Raw genomic sequence first — 19082 nt, forward strand, 5'->3', positions numbered from 1 at the left:
AAAGAAAGATCATTTCTAATATTTTCTAACCAAGTCTTTTTAGGTCTACCTCTACCTTTCTTAACCAAAGTAAAATCTAATACCTCAACTTTCCTAACCGGGTCATGGGAAGGCCTCGGTTTAATGTGACCAAATCATCTAAGGCGACTCTCTCTAATCTTATCCATAATAGTTAACGAAATTAAATTTCACACTCAATACTCTTTCATCTTGACTTTCTCAAGGCGCAAATTAATTTCAAAGGCATTCAAGCAGGAAAAGAATAAATCAATGCATTGGAGATTATCATCAAAGGCTCATCATCATATTTTTGGTTTTGGATTCTAAATTTCATAGTTTTCTAGTTTACACATAAAGAAAATGAATTTATATATGAGAAAAGCATCAAAATAGTTCATAAACTCTTTATGAAGGACCAAAATGGTCCCTAACTATATTAAAATACATTTTGGTTCCTCAAGTCTTTAAAAAAATAATCAAAATAGTCTCATGATAGGACTATTTTGCTTCCTCTTTAGAGAGTTGAGGGATCAAAATGATCCTTTAATATAATTGAGGACTATTTTTGTTTTTCATAAAAAGTCAAGGGTGTTATGCTCTAGATCGGTTTGGCCTAGGAGTTTAAAATAGTCGAAGCCTCAACCATCCGGTCCATCTTGCACACGATAAAGCGTGTTGAACTAGTTGCCGATCAACCTTCCGCACAAGAACTCGACCGATCGCCTTGCATGCGACATCTCTTTCTCCAATTGTGATAATCATGTGATTCCCCTGACTCCTCTCATGATTTTCCCTCTTTTGACTCTCCTCTCGCGATTTAAAGCTAGGATGCTAGGGCATCGCTTATTCTATTTATCTTGACTCTCTGTAGCCGCCAAAATACTTCCTTCTCGTCCCTCTTCGCTCTTTTCTCTTTAATCTCCTCTCCTTCTACAGTGAGTTTTCCCTCTCCTTCTATCTTTCTTATTCTTATATTTCTAATCACTTAAGAGTTCTTTTAATTCTATTGTGAGGCTAATTCAAATATTCATTTCATTAATAGAGATTCAATAATAACACGTTTAAACAATATGACTACATCAAACAACATAAGTTTGAAAGAAACAACGAACATGAATTAAACCACCCAATCATAAAAGTCAAAATGCATAATAAATTGCTACAAAATATAGATTACCAAATACAATCTACTATAGATAAATCTGCTCCTAAGATGACATTCCACTTAGCACTGCGATAGGACCTGCTATGAAAAAAAAAACGAGTTTGATAAATCAAATCCAACAAGAAACTCCTATTTATCAAAGAATAATCAGTAAAAGAATGAGGCAAGCAATATGAACAACTAAAACGTGAGATTAGTAACCTATAGTCATTATATATCAAAATTGCAATAACATATGTCATGTCTTCTACGACAGATTCTAGTATGCTAGTGTAACAAATGCATATATCAATCTGCTATAAAAATAATATAATTTTAATGCTTCAAGTTGGATATCACCATACTCCCAAATGACTTATCAGTCATTTATGCTTTTTAGCTCATATATATAGTTGTTCTGTCAAGTACCCATCAATGAGTAGATAAATACTACTAACCCAAGAAAATCTAATGATTTTCTATAGATTTATCATTATGTGGGTTCGTCGACCCGACTAGCCAATATCTAGTAGGGTTCTACCGACTTACATACCATTGCACACATGTTTATAATTTTCAAGTTTTCATGCATGATTTTCAACAGATGTTATATTTTCAATATGTGAATTTTCATATCATAATATAACATAATTTATAATTATGTTATTTATTGCATTCAATGAGCATTACATAATTTAATTTACCGGAGGTTGTGCAATAATACATTAAAAATGACCTATCCATCAAATTTGCTATTTATTATGAGCATATGCATAAAATAGAAAAAATTTAAATAACATGACTGTCGGTCTAATAAATTATTGAAAACCTATTACATATAGCTATGATTTATGCTAATAATAAGGAAGGGTATGTTTATACCAAAATACATAACAATTACTTACCTTTAGGCGAGCGACAAGGAACTCCAGGCCTATTAGATATTCAACAAAAAAAGCTTTGAGGGCAACAACTTGAAGGTCCTAAAAGAAGTGAAGCCAAAAATAATATTAAGCACAAAATTCGAATCATAATGATGAATATCCTAATCAATCATAGTCACACTATAAACATCAAATAAATTATCAATTGATGTGGTTTAACCTACGACCTAACAAGCAACTTATGGAGACAAAAATTAAAGGTATCCCACAAACAACCTTAGATTAATAAATATATGAAAGATACAAAATAAGATAGTTTGATCAAACATCAAACTCAAATGAGACCTCCCAAAGTAACTTAAAACTCATCCTACGAAAAATTTAAGGTTATATAAAACTTAATACAAATGAAATTTGGCCTCATAATAGAATTGAAAAAACTCTTTAAGTTGGTGATTAGAAATATAAAAAGAAGAAAGAGAGAAGGAGAGGGAAAAACACACTGTAGAAGGAGAGAGTTTGAGAGACATTCGCTGATAGCCACTGTTATGAGAAAGGAGCGAAGTTGAGAAAGGAGCGAAGAGTGAGGAGAAGGAAGAATGTTGACGGCTTTAGTGAGGCAAGGGAACGAGAATAAGTGATGGCCTAGCCTCCCTTTAGCTTTAAATGTCGAGAGGAGAATCAAGAGCGGGAAATCACGAGGGGAGGCGGGAGAATCATGTGATTATCACGATTTGTTGCGTGTGAAGGCACTCGATCGAGCTTTCATGCGAAAGGCCGATCGGCTTGGCTGGTTTGACATGGTTCGTTGTGCGTAATATGTGGTGGATGGTTGAGGCTTCCGTTGCTTTAAACTCGTGGGCCAAATAAGTCCAGGTTACAACAAAGAGATCATTTTGATCATATTCTCATTTATATATATTTAGTGGTCTTTGATATAGGAATCCTAATTCTTTCATGTGCTCAACATGCATTACCTCATTCTAATTGTATTTGGCAATTAACAATCCATCCCGCATCACAAACTCATTTTGTTTTAATATATACCTTACAAATACCCGTATCAATCAGTCTCCGTTCTAAGGTAGACTGACTTTGCTTTGATTTAAAGTTGGAAAGTGCTTTAACTCGCATGAAAAACTGAATCCTTGCATGCATGAATCAATTTCTTCTAAGATTGAAAAACTTTTGCCATGTATTTTCATTCTGCAGGAGTGTTGATAATATTGATAAAACCATGGAACATGTCAATGAGCAGTCAGAGAATATGAAGCAGATACAAGAGTCTCTCGCAGCTTCTGTGGGTGTTGCAGCTGACTTCGATGAGGTTCATTTCATTGCAATTCTTATTCTATCTTCTTCCTATATTGTTTCATTTGTACATAAATATTTCTTCTTTGTACTTAAAATCAAGCTTTTTGACTGCTGAAGTTATTTCTACAGGATGAGTTAGAAGCTGAGTTGGAGGAACTTGAAGGAGAAGAGCTGGAAGAAAAACTCTTGCAGCCACCGTCCGCGATTCCCGCAGTTCAGATGCCTGTTTCTCAGCATCCACAGAGCGCAAATGGGCGACATACTAGCGATGTAGATGAGCTTGCTGCTCTTCAAGCAGAACTGGCACTGTAGCTCTCTGACTTTTCAGTACTTGGTCCTTGTTTATGTATATATGATGCACGTAGCTATGCCATATATCTACTATTAAAGAAAGCTTTTAACATGGTGTAATTATGTAATAGTTCTCACTAATTTTTACTGATCTTTTTAGTTATTTTTATAACATGCAGTTTAATATTAGATAATGAATTACATGAACAAGAAAATGAAATCTCGCTTTTAGGGTAATTTAGATTTATCATATTAGATATAGTTCATCTTGGTCTGCTGGCTGGAAGTTTTGATAGTTTTGGTTATCAATCAAGAGGTCCCGTGAAGCTTGTGTATATGATCTGTTGGTTGGAAATTTTGGTTTTGGATCGACTCAATAAATGGCTTGTGAGTTGAGCTTGATGAGCTAACAAGACAAATTTGAGTTCATCATAATTGACTCATTAGCTCGTGAGCTGACTCATTTTAAAAAAAATTAATACAAAGTAGACTTAAAATGTATTATGCTTTGAGATTTTATGTACAATGTTGTCGTAAAAATTTGAAAATTCTATCTTATCTTTTTTGTATTAAGTGATTTTATTATTATTTTTCTTACAAATTTTTAGTTTTATTATTAGTTTATTATAATAATTATTATTTAAATCATAAATATAAATGAGTGAACTCGTGAGTTGATTTGAACTTGATTAATCAATCAACTAGTTGGGAGTTTTAGCTATCAATTAAAATGTTTTAAATTTCAAGTTGGTAGTATGCTTTTAATTGGCTTAAAAGTAAAAAAACATTGTTACTCTGCAAAAGATGAATGTTAATTAATAATTTAATGAACATTATTGGAGCAAATTAAATCATGATAGGGAATAAAGATAAAATGTTTTATCACAATGAATTTTAATAATATCCTTACTAATAATTATGATTTTCTTAATTAGTATATTCAATCTAATTTTAATGCAAATGATATCAATATATTTATTTGGATCTCATATAATTATATCATAAGAAACAATTTTCAGAATTTAACAGTTTTTATGGGCTATTTGGCTACAAATAAGATAGTGTAAATCTTGTAAATTCATAGTTAGTAAAATTTGAAAGGATTAATTACTAAAAAATATTTGGCTTGATAATGGTTAAAGTTTGATATGAGATACGGATAAATCATTAAATATATTTGATACGCCATGTAAAAATTATCTTGATCGGACGCGAATCTCGAGAGAAAAAGCTAGTTGGAAACTTTAAAATTTAATTTCGGGAGCATCCGAACTCCGATTTCAGCAAGCTTATAGTCGAACTGAGCGTCTCGGAAATACGAACTCAACGACACCAAGATCAACCCAAATTAAATATATTAAATCCATTAAAAATTATCATCTAAAACATGTATTTCCTAAAAGCTCATTTAGTTATTATGAATATAAATATAAATATTGATACATCCTCAATAAATTATCTTCATCCATATGTGTCACTAGATTTTAATCATACGATTGGCATTTATAATATGTTCGCACTCAAGGACGAGTCAGTCCGCTGTAATCTATTCGAATTTTAATTGAATCGTTTTCAACAGGGTCAGACTCCGTGATTTTTTTTTTCAGGATTTTCCACATAAAAAATATTGTGTTCTCTGTGTGTGAGCTGAGTATCCGTACAACACTAAGATGAATGATTATAACTCTATCGCCACGTATATTTTAGCCCTCAACAAATATATATAATATTAATTTTATTTTTTATCTATTTTGATTGTGACATTTTAAAGTAATTTTAAATAGATTTTATTTATAATATTTTTTTATATCAATTTTAAAATCTGAATATTATGTGCATAAATATAAATAAATGAAGTATTATATAGGTAACTATATAAAATTTTAAGGTCTTTACGTAAATCCTCATAAAATCAATCAGAAAAAATAGATTTCCTATTTTCATCAAATTTTTGATTAAAATAAAATTTAAAATTATTTTAAAATGAATATAATATAAATAATTTATTTATTGTATTTCTTTAAAAAATGGAAAATTTTTAAATCCATTTTATCATACAAATATTATCCGAAAAAATCACGAGTTACGGAATAAATGCTTACGGCCACGGAAAAGTCATTCCAACCTCAACTAGCCGCCGACCGTGAGCACCAAGAAAATTCACCAGATGGACGGCCCAGATTCCCCTAAACGCAGGCTCGTAAACATACAAACGGGGCCCAGATTACCGTGGCTTCATCCAACGCTTTTCGTCGCCGCTTGAGATGTCTAAAGATTGTCCATGGCGGGAGATGAATTTCCTCCTCATCGAGTCCTAGAGACCAGAAACCCTAGATCCGAGTGCTTCACGATTTTCTCTGCTTATGGCGTCCGACAAGGACGACAGAGGCGGATGCCGCTACGATCTGGAGAAGCTCGCGAACTCCCGCTACGCGGCGGCAATGCTTCTTGGCGGGTTTGTGCTCAGCGCTTCTGTGATGGCTCTGCACCTGGGCTATGGTCCGCCGCTTCAGCCGCTGTTTAGTGGGTTTAGGTTGCCGGGTAGGAGGAGAAAGAGGCCAATACGGGTTTATATGGATGGGTGCTTCGACATGATGCACTACGGCCACTGCAACGCCCTCCGGCAGGCGCGGGCGCTCGGAGACGAGCTCGTCGTTGGTGTGGTCAGTGATGAGGAGATCACGGAGAACAAGGGCCCGCCTGTTACGCCAATCAAAGAAAGGTTTGTGCTCTGGATTTCATCGCCAGTCTTGATTGTTTTTGAGGGACATGAATTATGCGATGAATGGCCTATCCCTTATTTGATGCATTATTCACCGCCAAGTGTAGCCAGAGTTGGTCACTTGATCAGATTGTCTTTATTTATTTATTTAAGTTTCCCTTCGCAATATCTAAGATGTAATTGTTCATTTCTGCTTTTTTCTATATTTTTTTACTGTCCAAATTTCTGATTAAGCTTACTCTTTTCATTGTGAATTTTTTCTAGTTGGAGAAATCCGTTATCCTCGTTCCTGTTACTATGTTGTTAGGGTGTTTTGTCTTCTGTTTCCAAATTAGACGTGTTCTTTTGTCTGAAGCGTATGCACTTTTCCCGTTATCCCGCTTTTTTTTAATAGAAGATTTAGGCCCTCCACCTCTTTCCATATTCCTTTTATTGATATTTGATGGCTTAATATTTCTATATTTTGATATGTGATGAACTTCAACATTCAATATGCTACGCAGCGTGTATATATTAATTTGCAAGTTATTTGCTTCATTGTTTACTCTTCATTTTATCTTAATTGTTTGCCCTTCAAAAGATTCTGAAAGAAATAAAAAATATTTCTTCATGCACATTGAGTTATTTCTGATGCGTGCAACTCCATGTGGTAGGTTGATCATGGTTGGTGCAATAAAATGGGTTGATGAGGTCATCCCAGATGCTCCTTATGCCATCAACGAGGAATTCATGTACAAGCTTTTCAATGAGTATAATATAGATTATATTATTCATGGGGATGACCCTTGCTTGCTGCCAGATGGCACTGATGCATATGCACTAGCCAAGAAAGCTGGCCGCTATAAGCAGATCAAGAGAACTGAAGGAGTGTCAAGCACCGACATTGTTGGTAATTTTATACAAATATGTAAAAATGTTGTATTAGAATTTCCAATTTTACTTGTTTTTTCTGTGAGGTTCTTTACATCAATTATCATGCATGATATCACTTCTTAAGGTTAATTTGGACTTTGGTATTAGGAAACAAGATAAATTTTACTTGCGGCATATTATGTCTCTAAATGAGGTGGGCATAAAGCATAGTTTAATTTGATTTCAAGTTGGCCATGCTTGGAAATCAAAGATCCGATTATCAAAAGTGGGAATTGAAATTACATTGAGAAAAAAAAAAAGAAGCCATAGATAATTGAATGCTTCAGTTCGATTTATGTTCATATTTGGCTTGATATTGGTTTGTTTTTGGGAATGGATTGAATCTGACAAGTTTTTATTTTTATCTACACTCCATGCTCTTGCCTTTGGAAACCTCCAGAATTCACAGCTGCATTGATTGCGCCTTGACTACATCTTTTCCAACACTCCCAACTCCCTAGCCGTGAGCTACAAGTCTCTCTTGGAGGCTGTGCCTGTCTTACTTCCATGGCAGCTGTCAGATATCCAAGGTTGGCTGGTATTTTCCAGCCACTTGAAAAGTACTCCAAGAAGAAAAAATGGTAGATTAAATGTTCAAAAACAAGAAAACCGTAGTAATTGAAAAAGAAATAGAAAACATAAAACATAGTATGTTGAAATTGTTGGATTCGATCCATTCCCAAACCTTGTAGCTTAAATTTTCTGCAGTGCTTCCCTTTAGCCGCCCTCAAACCAAGTGGTTTTTGCTGTTTTTTCTTCTTTTTGCTTGTCCAACATCTTCCAAACGTAGCAGAAACCTGCAAGAAACAAACAAAGACAGCTAGAGTTCAAGAACCAAGCTTCCTTTGGATTACTTGCCACTGAATATGAGCTGTCAGCCTTTCCTTCCACTGGTGTTTCCTGTTTGCAGCAGGAAGGACTGAATTACTGCATTGCTACCTGGATTCCAGCTGCTGAAATCAATGGCTGCCTCCTAGAGCAGTTGTCGAAGAAGATCCATGAATTCTGGCGACTCCATTGCTTTATTTTTTTGCCCACCATATTCCCCAAATATGGGCTATCCACCCCAAAAGAGAGAATTCCTTCTATAGCTCAGGTTAGTCTGAAAGTAACTCACACCAAAGTGAGGTGAAGGGCATAAATAAGTTTGCTTCACCTCTTAACCTCTAGATCCATTTAATTACTAAACTACCTTATGAAGGTAGGAAAATAAAACTAGCCCAATAATAACTAATTGATTATGAAAAGAATCTCTAAAGACTAAACACAACAAATAACTATGTCAATATTGCAAAATTAGTTTGCAATTATAATTTATTTATTGCAATTAAAATGGAATTGCATCAAATTTAAACAAAATAAAAAAATGATATCAAGCCAATAACAAGATATTTAGAAAAAATGAGGTAAATAAAATGATTCACCAATAGAAATCTAGGTCTCCTTATTGAAATAAAAATAATAAAAAAGGAAGATAATAAAATAGAAAAGGTGGTATTTACTTCTCTTCATGAAACAACACACCTGTTTGGCGAGTCGATCAATAAAATGACATGAAATTGAATGGAGAGAAACACTTACACTTTCGACCAGTCCCATTAATTTCTTGTTCTCGTTTCATCATTCTCTCACACAATTTGACCTCTCCTCCGTGCCTCCTTCCACCCCAACTCCCAATTCTCATGTTGACCCGCTCACTCATATGAATAGAAGCTGCGACCCCCCTCTGCCTTTCTGATCCCACCGAACAAACACCCGCTCTCACGTGCGAACCCAAGCACGCTCTTACACGCAAACATCAACTCCACTCTTCCAATGCCGCAGTCCACGCCGACCCGCATGTACACATGCGACCATCCTCGCCCGATCCCGCCGAACTCCTGATCTGACTTGCCCAACATGCATGACTGCTCCGGTTCGACACCTTCTTCGTTCCTCCAACACCCAAGAAATCCTTATGTGTGTTTGACTTATCTACATGAACTGTCCATCTATTCTAGATTCGTGAGTACTCCGTCAATACATCTCACGATAGCAATCCAAACTGCTTGCTGTTGCATTATGTATGCATGACCATTTCTACCGACTGCAATTGAATTAAATAATAAAAATAAGATTGTTGTATAATTAAATAAACTTTTTATTTTGGCAACAAAGCAACAAACACTGCAGATTTTAAGACATGCGCCGTCGATCTTTGATCATGGTGTGATGATTTTTAATTCGAAGGCCCCACGCCGTCATATCTTTGATCCGAGCGGGTAGAAACCACGACAAGTGCCGTCTCGACCTCCCTTCGCGGGGAGGAGATGTCAGGAGGCCGCCAATTTTTTTTTGAAACTATCAGAGAGTAATTTGAGAATTATTCACTAAATTAATTTTAAATAATTTGTAATTAATTAATTAACGAATCAATTTAAACTCCTAAGGGAAGCCTAACACTAACTAGAACTCAAACTTAAACTAAAACTAAAACATCAAACTCTTAAACAAAACAAATTGAAACTCTCCAAACAAAGCAACAAAGCCTTCCAAACTCTCCAAAATCCCTGTGCAAGCTCTGCAAGCTCCTCTGCAAACTCCAATGGTAGTATGAACTCTTGCAAATAAATGAACAAAAATCAGCAATGTAAACAAAAATTGCAGTGCATGAAAAAGAACAACTACTGTAACAAAAGAAAACTATAATATTAAAAAGTTAAATACTGTAATTAGAAGTAGCGCTGAAACAAGAAAGAAACCTACTACAACAAAACACTAGTAAAAGGCTACTTCTAAGTGAAGCAGTAAAACTCACTTCTTAAACAAACCTACGAGCTATTCTAAGTGAAACAATAAGATTCACTTTTTAAACACTCAGACCTACTTCCAAGTGAAGCAGTAAGATCCACTTTTTAAACACTTTGGGTTACTTCTAAGTGAAGTAGTAAGATCCACTACCCAAACCCATGGGCAACTTCTAAATGAAGCCATAAACCCCATCTTAAACCAAACTTACAGGCAACTTCCAAGGGAAGCCGTAGGCTCTATTTTAAACAAAACCTACGGGCAACTTCTAAATGAAGCCGTAAGCCCCATCTTAAATCAAAACCTACGGGCAACTTCCAAGGGAAGCGGTAAGCCTCGTTTTAAATAAAACCTACGGGCAACTTCCAAGGAAAGCCGTAAGGCCTGTTTCAAATAAAACCAACATGCACCTTCTGAATGAAGTCGTAAGTCCTATCTTAAATCAAAACCTACGGGCAATTTCCAAGAGAAGCCGTAAGCTCCGAACTAAAATCAAACCTACGAACAACTTCCAAAGGAAGCCGTAAGCTCCGAACCAAACTCAAACCTACGGGCAACTCCTAAATGAAGCCGTAAGCTCTGACTTAAATCAAACTAACGGGCAACTTCTAAATGAAGCCGTAAGCCCACAATTAAATAAATTATTGGGTATTCTAACATATATAAACCTCAAACCACCATAAAATTAAAATTAACATCTAATCACTTTAGTTTACTTAAGATCCTTGAGAGGAGGCAACCCATGACTGCTAATCAGATTTTCTTGACACCACAATCAACGATTGATAGTGTTGGTAGATGAAACTTACGATATTCTCTGGACAATGAAACCTTGAGATCTTGATCAGGTCTACCTCCATCCCCCACAAATGAGATTAAAATATTTTTAAACTATTCATCTTTAATCGAGAGTACTCTCTTATGCAGTAAGAGAGGTAATTAATTATGAGGGCTTACGCTCATAAAAAGTAAGAATTAGATCTAACTAAACTCTGATCCAATTATTAGGGGAATCTGATTAATTATAATCTGCCTTAAGGAATTATTCTGTGCGGAGACCGGACGACAAACGCCGTATGGATTTGCTGCCCTTTTGTTGTGCTTTTGTAAATACTCAGTAAAAGGGCAGCTAATATGTAATTATGAATGCATGTTTGCTGCCCTTTCGCTGAGTATTTGCAAAGCGTAGCAAAAGGACAACTAAAGCGCAACAAATATCCTACTAACTGGGGGAAACTTTGCCCGAACAAATAACACATCCCTAATAACCTAGGCGGCTGGGCTACTTCTAAACGAAGTCGTAAGACCCGCTACACGGGCTACTTTCAATGAAAGCTGTAAGCCCCACCCAAATCCAAACATATGGGCTACTTCTAAACGAAGCTGTAGGACCCGTTATCTGGGCTACTTCTAAACGAAGTCGTATGACCCGCTACACAAGCTACTTTCAATGAAAGCCATAGGCTCCAACCCAAATCCAAACATGTGAAGCAACTATAGGGTGTCTTGTAAGTGTCATTTGTAAGAGTCGTTTGTAAGTGTCCAAGTTGTAATAGTTTTTATAATATTAAAATTGTGTTTTGTTTTGTTTAATTTGTCTAATTATTATAAGTTTTGTAAGTTTCTTTTATTCTTAGAAAGGTATTCTCTTTTGTGATAAAAAATTTGGGTCCCTCTCCCAAATTTTTGATTGCATCAACGGAGCTTAAGACTCAATCTAAATCTAAACTACGGGCAACTCCTAAGTGGAGCTGCAAGTCCCAATCCAAACCAAATAACCTACTTTTATCCATTATAGTTTATTCAAGATCTCTGAGAGGAGGCAACTTATGACTGCTAATCAGATTTTATGGACACTACAATCAACAGTTGGTAGTGTTGGTAGGCTGAAACCTACGGTATTCCCGGGATGACATAACCATAGGATCTTGATCGAGCCTAAATTTTTTCCCCACAACCAAAATTTAAAACAGTTGCACATCTAAACATTGATTCATCATGAACCTAGAGTTCTCTTCTACGCGCGTTGGGGGGGGGGTTATTAACTATAAGGGCTTGCGTTCATAGGAAGTGGAACTTCAAAATTAAATAAACCTTGATGCCGATCATTTGGGGAAATTTGGTTAATTTAAAATCCAATATACCTCGGGAAAAATAGGACCTTAGGCTTGAGAATGCAGGGTTTGTGTCAGCCATCTTTTCCTGAGCGAACAATGACTTATAAAATGATGTTCTCAAAGTTATTATTATTATTATGATAATTATTAGGCTAATGTTGAAATGTATAGGATTCCAAATCAAATGATTAAGTAATGGTTCATCTAAATCTGAAAAAGTTTCTTATGGGAGTCTTTAAGAAATAACTATGGTAGGATGAATGCTCATAATAGATGTTTCATGCATGTTAATTGATTACTCTAACGCCCAACGGCTAATATATTCAAATTGACTTTCCATTACTTATTTTACCCTGAGCTGCTTTATTGTGTGTATGGGCAATTCTTTGAGTAATGTTATTTACGTCACCAGGTCGTATGCTCCTTTGTGTGCGGGAGAGATCCAGTGGAGATCATCATGCACATTCTTCTTTACAAAGGCAATTTAGCCATGGGCACAACCCAAGATTTGATGATGGAAAACCTCCACATGGAGGAACTCGTGTATCTCATTTTTTACCAACCTCTCGGCGCATAGTACAATTCTCAAATGGGAAGGTAGTATGAATCCTGTAGTTACTGTTATCCGATTGAGTTTTCATTAATTCATGGAATTGAACAGGATGATTTTGGAATTAATTTCTCATAAAAAGATTCATCTATCTATGAGTTATTTGCTCGTATTTTAAAACTTTCGTGGCTATTCATAATGCAAAGGAGCAAGTGGCTTTAGGCAATTGTCATAGGTCAATCTTTTGAGAAGATCCATGTAATGTATGTGACATGTACTATAGATGAGGAGTAAGCAAAATTATTTCCTAGGGATACGTCCAGTGTGATTCAATGTAAAGACTTGATACATTCCAAACAAACTTCTTTGTTGACTTTGACATGTACTATAGATGAGTAGGAGCAAGCAAAGTTACTTCCTAGTGGTACTTCCAGTATGATTCAATGTAAGAATTTGACACATACCAACCTTCTTTGTTGACTATGACAGGAATCTATAATTTCATTGCATTTACATCTGAATTAGTGGCAGTGATGTTTTCTTGATATAATTTTTATAGCCTATATTTTACCCCTTTTAGAGAGTCTGAGAAACCATTTGCGGCTTTAATATTTTGATTTCTCACTATAAACGTATTCGTTGATGGATGGTAACCTCCCAGGCTCTATACACAAGAACTTGTTCATTCTAAGTTGGGGCCATTCCATGCTGAAGTTTTTATACTTCAACTTATGCGAAGTATTTTTTGGTAGCTCAATCTATTGGTGATTTTAAATCTAGCTTTAGCAGACTCCATGTAGAGGACTGGGTCACTCGATGTGATATATGCCAAAGGCACAAGTACTTATTCATGTTAGTGCAAGATTATTATAGCCCCTAGCTCTAGCAGAGAGGGTATGGGAGGAGGTGACAATGGATTTCATTAGGGGTGTCAATATTTGACACGACCTGAAAACCCGACTCGAACCCGATACGAAAATTTCGGGTTCGGGTCAACCCGATCCCGAAACGGGTCGGGTTCGGTTTAAGGTTTTGACCCGTTTGAAAAAATGGGTTGGGTCCGGGTTGACCCGGAAACCCAACATTGACCCGGACTGACCCAGAAACCACGTCCGAGTCAGCTCAGTCGTCCATGTCAATCATTATCCCGCGTCTCTCAGCTCAGCCTCCGCGTGGACCGCGCCTTGTATCGTCAAATCGCGTCAGCTCAGGCAGTCAGGTGTCTGCGTCGCGTCATCCTGCAGTCGGACGTCACGTCGGTTGGCCAATTTGCACGACTCGTTGACCCCGTGACTCACCGCTCAGCCGTCCCGCGACCCCGCTCTCCCGCCATCGAGGCGTCGAAGACGTTCCAGTCCAGTCGACGAGAAGAGTTCGACGCTGTCTGCCTCTCTCTCCGTTGGACGGAGGCTCCCATTTACGCATTGGTTGCTGGTTAACCCGAACTCTTGCAGCTTCGACGGAGTTCCTCTCGTTTCGTGTCAGGTCGAGTCAACCCGGAAACCCGATGGGTCGGGTTGAATGTTTTGACCTGTTTATAAAAACAGATCGGGTTCGGGTTGACCCGAATAGCGCCGGGTCAGTATCGGGTTCGACCCGAACCCGACCCGTGACCCGAAATTGACACCCCTAGATTTCATCGAGGGATTGCCATGATCAGAGGGGTTCTCAATGATCCTAGTAGTAGTGGATTGCCTGGGCAAATATGCCCATTTCATCCCTCTGAAGCACCCTTATACTACGATTATTGTGGTTACTGTTTTCATACATAAAGTGGTGCGCTTGCATGGATTCCTTGAAGCTATTATTTCAGACAGGGACAAGGTGTTCCTTAGCCACTTTTAGAAAGAGTTATTTTGTTTACAGTGGATAGTCCTAAAGAAAAACACAGCCTTCCACCCCAGATAGATGGCCAGATAGAGGTGGTCAATAGAAGCATAGAAACCTATTTGAGATGCTTCTCATGAGACACCCCGAAGAAGTGGGCAAGGTGGATTGTGTGGGCCGAGTATTGGTATAACACCTCATACCTTTCATCAACAAAGGCCACTCCCTTTAGGATTCTCTATGGGAGAGATCCACCTCACTTGATTCATTATGGGCAGAACACTACACTAGTATCCGATGTAGAGCAGTACTTAGAATAGATGGACAAGATATTATCTGAGCCCAAGAGATATTTGTTCAGAGCCCAATAGAGCATGAAAATGAAGGCTTATGAGCACAGTAGAGAAGTAAACTTCGAGCCAGGAGAGATGATTTACTTAAAATTGAGGCCCTACATATAGAAAACACTAGCAATGAGAAACAATGAAAAATTATCCCCATGGTAGTTTCGGCCTTATAAGGTCTCAGAGTACATTGGAGCAGTAGCTTATCGATTGGGGTTATCACCCACATCAGTATTGCACCCAGTCTTTAATGTCTCCCAACTGAGTAAGACAATCGGAGAACACACACCATCAACGCTACCCTCGACATTGACGGAAGATATGGATATTATGGAGGTCATATTGGAACCCCTAGAGGTAGCGTGTGTGCGTGGTGGAGGGGCAAAGGCACAAGAGTTGTTAATATGGAGGCAGAGGCAGAGGCAGCAACCCCAGCAACTGATTTGGTGGGGTCCAACAAGGATGTAATCATTTATGTTAGGAAGGGATTAATTAGGAAAGGAATTTCCTAATTTAAATTCAAATAAGAGAGAGAATTAATTAGGAGGGATACATATTAGGAAATGGGGCTAAGGAGGCGGGGGAGCTTATTTAAGGGGAAGTTTAGAGTTATTTTGTTTTATGCAGAATTTGAGTTGTGTTTGCTGTAGTTTTCTTTTGTGAGGGCTTCCTAGCGGCGTCTAGGTTTAGCGGGAGAGACAATCTACCTCTCTTATGTGTAGATCATTGTATCTTACTTTCATATTTGAGCATTAATATAAAAATCATCCTTTATTTTCTCATCTTATTGCTGTTCTTGCTATATGCTCTCTTGGTTTCCACCTTAAGGCATATCATTATCACACTAAAGTCTTACTTCTCCAAATTTTTTAATTTAATATATGCTAAAACTATATTTTATGTGGTTGGCCTTTTTTATAACAAATTCTATGCCCTTTACTTTTGAATTTTTTCCTATTAGTTTAATCTTTCAACTCACTTGCGAGGACATGTCATCAGCAAATAACGTTATTATGGTATCTTAATGAATCTCATTTCAAATATCTATTCTTTGCACATATACAAGTAATGCCAATGGATTTGAATTAATGTTAGTTATTGAATAACTTAACTAGAGGTCAAAGATTTATAAATAAAGGAAAACTTATCTATAATACAGGGATAAGAATGCATATATCATCAACTCTTTCTCAAGCTGCCAATGGAAGCGTTGTGCATTGAGGTCCCTTTTATTGTTTTAACTTACTTGTGTTTGAAATTCCAGTTACTTCACAGCTATTTATTACCTGTTATCGGCACCTAAAACAAAATTCAATATTCATCAGTCATCTTTTCTAATGTGCCTCCATGAGGCCATTGTTTCTGAGAGGTTTGAGAAGCTCTGTAGGGATAGATTTTTTAGTTTGTTCATAAGGATTTGATTATGAACAATTGCAAGTGGTAAGAAGAATGCATTGATATGGAATTTCAGTTATGTCCAATAGTTGTAACTTCAGGTTGCTTGTGTGCGGAACTTTCAACAGTTTGTGAGTGGAAGGTGAATTGATTCCTTGAGTGTTGGCCTGATAGCTTTTGGTTGTTGTTTATGGATAACATCTTTATTTTGCGACTTTTTTCGTATTCATGATTATCCAGATCAGTGGCTAAAATATTCAGTATTAACTGCGAAGTCTCCAACTCACATCATGTTTTTTTCTTATTGTTCCTGTAGGGTCCGGGTCCTGATGCTCGGATAATTTACATAGATGGAGCTTTTGATCTATTCCATGCAGGGCACGTGGAGGTATGGTTTATTTATTCTAATTTATTATAGTAGTGAAATCTTGCATGTATAGCTTTAGCTGCTATAGCTGTACTCCAAATGATATCATAGCTTTTGATACCGTATCTATCTTACAATTGCTATTCCTTTCTCATCTTGGCAGCCCTAATTCACTTCTGTATTTGATAACTGGCATATTTTAGCATTTATCTCACATCTGCTAACATTATTAGTTTGCTACTGATAACTATACTGATTTTTTGCTTTGCATGTCCTTGTATTGGCTGATCACTAGAGCCTAGGTAGTATGATACTTCTCTTGATCTGGCATTTCAATGTTCGATTAGCATTTCATACGGACACATCTTACCTAATGTGGCTGGTCGGCTGCACCACATAAGCTCCTGAATCAGCCGAGTTAGTAGCATGGGATTTGTCCCATTCCATTTATTTATTTTCTTTTTTGAACTATCAATTACATTGCCTCCATTTCCAAATTTGAAAACAAGGGTTACTCGCAGCCCATTGGAATCAGGAAACGCTGCAAATAGCAACAATTTCAAGTGCATAATTTCCAAACTCCAGCTCTTAATTAACAGCCAGTAGTTTCTACATATAATGTCAAATATCTAGTGTCTGAAACACATAATTTCCAAAAAGGAAAAGGATAAAGCCAACAACAATTCATACTCCGCTGAAAACCAATATGAAAAAGCCAATTGCCATCACCAAAGGCTGCATCAGTTCCAATTCTTATGATTTTGGGCAAAGCTCCTCTTAAGGCGTACTCCTTTTTGTTTATGCTAAATGACTATTATTTGTGGTAATCACCAGAAAAAAAAAGGTTGTAAAGTGCAATCGATCTCTTTTTACAGGCTTTCCTTCTTGAGTTTGCCAACTAACAGCATTGTTTTCCACTTTTCTTTAGTGGTAAATTACTCATTTTGTATCTTTATTATACTTGTTGCTTTTGTAATCCATCTGATGATTTTTTTTTTTTTCGATGGGTGGGGGCATGCAATTCTGAAAGTTGATTGAGTTTGGCGTGCAAATACTAAAGAATTACGCCAGATTAATTCAAGCTACCTATTTTTACTCTTGAAAGTGTTTCCTTTTATTTGTGTTTACACTTTTCTTTTATGTTTAATTTAACTTTTTGACTGACCGAACATCATTTTGTATAGATACTGAGGCATGCTAGAGCACTTGGAGACTTTTTATTGGTTGGAATTCATACTGATCAAACTGTCAGGTAATTAGGGTCTTCTGGCTGTTGTAACTGAATCTATTATCTACTTTCCTTTGGATGACTTACCTATCCTTTTATCAATCTGTTTACATGTTTGGTATTTATTGGTGTTAAAAAAGTTAGGCCATACCTCTTTCTTGTATGTTGTTTACTCTTTTCTCGTTACTTTTGTGAATGGGAGGGTGGTTTTCTTATTCTTTTTTCTACCTCAAACATTGTTATGTATATGTTTGTGTGTATGTGTGCGCACATGAATTAGTTTGTGAGCTTGACTGCATACACGAATACATTTGTAAGAAAGACTGCAATAAATACTAGCCATGAAAGAGTTTCTGGTTACTGAATATTGAAGGAAAGTGCGACATGGCAGCCCTGAGGGTGCTTCTAGTTAGTGAAAACATTCCTTTTGTAGGCTTTAGTTGTACATTAAATGCTTTTGCATGTGATATTTTTGTCCATGACCAGAATTCTTTACTTTTCTCGTTTTGAAGATATGTTTTCCCTTTCCTAGAGTGGTATCTCTATTCAAGAATATGACATTTGCAGCTCTACACGAGGAGCTCATCGTCCAATCATGAACCTTCATGAGAGAAGCTTGAGCGTTTTGGCATGCCGTTATGTGGATGAGGTGATTATTGGTGCGCCTTGGGAGGTCTCAAAAGACATGGTTTGTTCCATATTTTAGTTGCTTACCTCTGATTGATTTTTATCTCATTCATATATTTTGCATTCTACGCTGTTTCAATTGAATACAATGATAAGGATCATTTTTTGTTTATTTCAATAAACAAATGTTGGAATTCAAATGTCTCTAATATTGATTCTCTTGTACTGGAATTTGTAACTTCATTGTCAAAGTCTTCGGATTCTACTGTCGTAAATGCTGTATTCAGAAGGTATCTTTTTGGTTGATTTCATTGTCTTGAGAGGTTTGGTTCAGGATTTCACTCCTAGGCTTTTGCTTGAAGCAGTTTTGTTAATTTGCTTACCAGAAGGACTCCAGGAATGAATTAAAAGCTATTTTTATTCAATGATGTGCAAGATTCAAATCCTCTTTATATAGGATTTTAGGTTCACTTATTGATTTGGTATGGTTATGTTCATCTGGGATCATAGCATGCTTTTCCAAGGATATATTGGTGTAGGTCGTGAAGTAGCAGATTTTTTTTTCTTCCTTTT

At 36.6% G+C, this 19082-nt stretch overlaps 2 protein-coding genes across 3 annotated transcripts in view; both read left to right on the forward strand.

Annotated features, from left to right (window-relative positions):
* Positions 1–3848, forward strand: part of LOC110092877 (vacuolar protein sorting-associated protein 32 homolog 2) — a 28460-nt gene extending 24612 nt beyond the window's left edge. Inside the window, exons 5-6 of the mRNA XM_020817573.2 lie at positions 3241–3355; positions 3472–3848. Of these exons, the coding sequence (XP_020673232.1) occupies positions 3241–3355; positions 3472–3654 (298 nt within the window). The 3' untranslated portion in view covers positions 3655–3848. The remainder of the gene's footprint in view (positions 1–3240; positions 3356–3471) is intronic.
* A 2017-nt stretch (positions 3849–5865) lies between these two features.
* LOC110092864 (ethanolamine-phosphate cytidylyltransferase-like) overlaps positions 5866–19082 on the forward strand; it is a 28145-nt gene continuing 14928 nt past the window's right edge. For both annotated transcript variants that reach the window (XM_020817561.2, XM_020817566.2), the window contains exons 1-6: positions 5866–6355; positions 7009–7244; positions 12584–12768; positions 16604–16675; positions 17839–17906; positions 18450–18570. In XM_020817561.2, coding sequence (XP_020673220.1) covers positions 5997–6355; positions 7009–7244; positions 12584–12768; positions 16604–16675; positions 17839–17906; positions 18450–18570 — 1041 coding nt within the window. In that variant the 5' untranslated portion in view covers positions 5866–5996. The remainder of the gene's footprint in view (positions 6356–7008; positions 7245–12583; positions 12769–16603; positions 16676–17838; positions 17907–18449; positions 18571–19082) is intronic.

Source organism: Dendrobium catenatum, unplaced genomic scaffold (assembly GCF_001605985.2).
Source record: "Dendrobium catenatum unplaced genomic scaffold, ASM160598v2 fragScaff_scaffold_1220, whole genome shotgun sequence".
In the NCBI taxonomy this organism is placed as follows: Eukaryota; Viridiplantae; Streptophyta; class Magnoliopsida; order Asparagales; family Orchidaceae; genus Dendrobium; species Dendrobium catenatum.